General features: G+C 40.7%; 1 protein-coding gene across 1 annotated transcript; it reads right to left on the bottom strand.

The window, feature by feature from the left end:
* Positions 1-91: 91 nt before the first annotated feature.
* On the bottom strand, positions 92-1,527 carry B3GALT1 (beta-1,3-galactosyltransferase 1; the record flags this gene model as incomplete). The annotated part of the gene is made up of 1 exon (XM_081314494.1): positions 92-1,527. One exon carries the CDS (start codon positions 1,525-1,527, stop codon positions 535-537), a length of 993 nt encoding a protein of 330 aa, XP_081170620.1. The 3' UTR covers positions 92-534.
* Between the last annotated feature and the right edge of the window lie 3,049 nt (positions 1,528-4,576).

Genomic DNA, 4,576 nt, shown 5'->3' with positions numbered 1-4,576 from the left:
ACTCATATCTGAATTTAGGGGGAAATGTTTGGGTAATTGGAAGGGATGATTCATGGACAGAAATCTACACAAGATGCATTCTGAATCCTGTAGAAGCAAGAACTGACAACTAGACTTTGATGAGAAAGTAGCATCTAATTTGGAATAGAATCCTATCATGGCACCATTTCAGTTTGCACTTTTAAAATTTATTTCAGCGAAGATGAATTTTTCTTATAACAATGACCCATCATTGCCTTAGAGAAGGGTTCCTTTCTGAGGATCTAATGGGAATGATTTTTATGTTATACTTGTCGGTCGTCTTCTTATGCATACGCTTGACAGACTGGACAAGACAAATGCCTCTTTTGTTTTTTTGGCCTGATGTGAATAACACCATTATGTTAGGACCTGCAGTTTGTAAAACCAGAATAGCTGGGGAGACCATCCAACCAAAATACTATTAAGGTTTTTCCTCCTAGAAGTGAACACCCCATTGTCTGTTTGCTCTCTATTCATATAACAAGAACCAAAGTATTTACATCTCAAAAAGTCCTAACATCTGAGATGCTTCTTGCTGGACATATCATTCCAAATCCTGTGCATTTCCTCAGGGGATATCTGATGTACTGTAATAACACGCCGATATCTGCACAGGCTGTAGGCCATCTTCCAGTGATTGAAGCCACTGTTTTGGAAAGGATGGATGCCAAGCTTCCGCAGACAGAGTCCCACATAGACGTCCTCAAGATGAAGGAGTCTAGTATGGAGGGAAGTTTTATAAATCATCTCTGCTACATCAGCAGAAAAAATATAGCCTGTGCCTGAGCAAAATGGTGGATAGTTGCTGTCAGGATACAAGTCCCTAGGCATGTACCATTTGCTCCGGACATCTCTGATGGGGCCTCCATTGATGACATAGCCAGTAAAGTACCTTCGTCTTGGTTTGGTGTTCGGTTTTAGCAACTTGTAAATAAGGTTGTCCATATTTACAAAAATGTCGCTGTCTGTTTTCATGATATACTTGGCTTTTGAACAAAATGTGGCCACCCACTTCATTCCCATTAATGTCTTCAGGGTCAGGTTATGATATGAGTCAATGAAGTCTTCCACAATGATGTCATGAAAAATTTGACTTTCTTGCTCAACCATCTGGTTTAATACAGAGTCTGTGTTTTTCCCCAGAAGAAAAAGAGTGGAAATCTTAATGCCTTTGAAGTTGTTCTCATCACCCCAGGTCTCCCGGATGGCTTGTCGAGCATCAAACTCTTTGTGTGTTGTGCTGATCAGAATAACCAAAAAGGGAACATTCTTCTCACACTTCTCTGGCTCATTTATGAGAAAATCAAACGAATGAGGGTTTATTGGTCGAGTCCTTATGTTCCCAAAGGAAACATTTTTTCGAGCCATTGAGATGCTGTCGTACGTTTTGTGAACACTGTAGGATGAAGTGTAGGAGGAAGTGGGACGTGTAATACTTAAGTACCACAAAGCACTTGCCCAACATACAACTGTCAAGACATATAAACACGAGACTTTTGAAGGCATTGTTCCTGAAGTGCTTCTAATCAACAGAATGAACCAATTGCCTTCTTGCTGCTTGCTTCCCTTGGTCTGACAGAGGTAGCATGTTATTTTTCAGATCTTAAAAATCTGACACAATAACCGTGTGCCACTTGCTCATCGAAATCCATGAAAAGGTTTTAAGAGGGATGTGTTTTCTTGCCCAGTCTAAGGATAGCTTCCATTTTTTGGGCTGAGGTGTTATTTCTGAAAAACATAAATGAAGAAAAGGCTTATTGATAGTGCTGTTTTATTCTGATATTCGAATAGCTTACCTGCAAGCTGATGTGAAAGGCTAAATTATAACCATCCCATTTTGTGCAGAACATAGTTAATAAGCAAAGTGATATGAACTTAAGAACTGCAGTTTGCTTAACAACTTTAAGAAATATAATGTTGGTCTCCAATACTTATCCAAATCATGGTAAATAGTTCCAAATCATTCCTCCTATAAGATCTTCAGCAAACCATAAAATATCCATCCCCAAATTAATATTTAAGTTGGTTTGGTTTGGAGCAAAGTCCTAGCATGATTTAAGTCACGTGAACAGCCATCTTATAAAAGGAATGAGAGAGCACAGAATTGTTGGACCTAATAGATATTTAAGAGCAGTCTTATATCCACTAATCTGACAGTAACTGTAGTTGAATTCCATGGTCCAGGAATAAGATTGCACTATTAATTATTTAAGGTACTTCTCTGCTGTATTTTCTCAGACAACTTTAAGACGCTTAAAGGAAAACATATACAGTACTACATACTACTGTATAAAGGCCAACAAATAATTCATATGTATAGATGCTTCTATTTACATGCATTCTGTCTAAATCTGTAATAAAGTATTTACTATCACTCTACAAAGAATAATACTTTAAGATCTGATGATACTAAGTTTAAAAAGAGAGAAGTTTCACCAAACCTTGCAGGTCTGGATAAATGAATAAGCAGGTATTAACAAATTCTAATAATAATAAAGATATTTTTCCTGTTGCAATTAGAGAATATTAAACAGTGATAAATTTCAGACCTTATAAAATGTATCAAATGACATTATGATATAGAATTTAGAATACGGTACAAAGTTTATTATGCTCATAGACCCAAAATGAAACACCACTATTACAAGACTGCATAAACAGAGCATTTAGCAGGGCAGAGTTTTACACATTATATAACAAAACATAGTAATATTTAGAGTCACACAATTGCCTTTGTTGTCTAAATGCCAGCATGTAAGATTATGAGGGCAGCTGGTAACAGATGTGGAGTCTCCTCATCTAAAAGATGGTTATAGATGGCTGCTCCCTTTTGGTTTTTTTAGTATTGTCTACTTTCTGTTGATTGTTCTAAAGCAGGCATGTCAAACTCGTGAAGTCACATGATGTGACTTTTTCCCCATTGCCGGCAATGGGGTGGGCGCGGTTTCAGGACGACGCGACTGGCCTGCGGGCCTGTTCTAAAGTAATGGCTGTTCTAAAGTAATGAAATTATTATTTCAGCCCATATTGTCTTTGGCTTGGTGAGACAATGTGCAGTGCTGATAAGATCAACAAAGGCATGATTATTAGATGTTTAGCAGCAATCCCTATACAGGTAGTCCTTGTTTAGTAATTGCAATTGGCATCTCGATCATTAAGTGGTTGTAAAGTGAAAAAAAATCACATGATCACAACTGTACCCATAATTTTACTTCAGCTTTCCATCGCTTTACAGTTCAGAAGACACAACCCTAAACAAGTGGCAACAAAGGGTTGTGGAATTTGATTCATGAGGAATCCGAATAAAATGGCAAACCTTATAGGCCTTTCTCCCCACTACCCCTCCCTTTGGAATGTTCAACCTGGTGCTGTATGTACATTCATTTGAGAGAAAGGGATTGCAAGAGAGTAAGCAGACACTCCATGGAGAATAGACGTTGAAGGAAATGTTCTAGACCAGAGGTGTCAAACTGCCGGCCTGTGTGCTGCTTGCACACAGCTCCAGCAATGCAAAAAAAGTCATGACATGTTGTGATATGTCACGTGATGCAGCGAGTTTGACACCCATGCCCTAGAATGTCTGCCTAAACTGATTAGAACAGACATGTCAAACACAAGGCCCGGGGGCCAGATCCGGCCCGCGAAGTGGTTTCATGTGGCCCGCGAAGCCATCCTGGAAGCAGTGAGCGAACGGCCCCCACTGCCTTGGCCCTGGCCCAGAGACCTTCCTCCTGCCAGAGACCCTCAGATCTGTCCCACTCCTGCCCAGGCCCCCATAGGAACCCTTGACGCAAATGATGTAGAGCTGGCCACGCCCACCCAGTAGGCCATACACACTCTAGCCACACCCACCCAGTAGGCCACACCCACCCTGGCCACACCCACCCAGCCCCCTGAGGGCAACCGCAATGCTGATGCGGCCCTCAATGAAATTGAGTTTGACACCCCTGGATTAGAGTATTTGTTAATTTTAGTCAGCAGCTAAGAGCTGGCAGCACATTCTAATCAACTAATTAAAGTCCCAGAGCTGAGTTTTGTTAACTTGCAGTTAGCATTGTTTAGGGATGCACTACAGAGATAGGCAGCTCAGGAGGGAGATAGCTTGTTTAGGCAATCTCTCTACTCTGCTGGAGAGGGGAAGAGGGGAAAAAAGGGGGTGGGTGGGTCAGGCACAGGACAATACATACTAACTAAATGCAGTGGGGAACATATGTCTGAGAGACGTGGCCCATAGAATTGCCCAGAGTCAGACAGAACTAAATGGATACCATTATCATCATCGCTGCAAAGGTTGTAACTGGGCATTGGTCACAAAGTTACTTCTTCATTACTGTTGTAATTGCGAACAGCTGCTGTTGGAGGCAGTTGCTAAACAAGCACTATGTGTAATGAAGAAACTCATCTACCATCCTTAGTTTACATGGGATGGTAATCTTTCTTTCCTAAAAAATATCCCCAGTATGTCATAAAGTTGGTTTCTTCCAGATGTCTCTGTAATTCCAAGACAGAATGGTTCATGCCAGGGAACGCTGTCAAACTGTGTAGAGGTTGTACA

The sequence above is a fragment of the Vipera berus genome (genome assembly GCF_964194415.1).
Source record: "Vipera berus genome assembly, chromosome: 1".
Classification (NCBI taxonomy): Eukaryota; Metazoa; Chordata; class Lepidosauria; order Squamata; family Viperidae; genus Vipera; species Vipera berus.
This window is presented reverse-complemented; position numbering and strand designations above follow the sequence as displayed.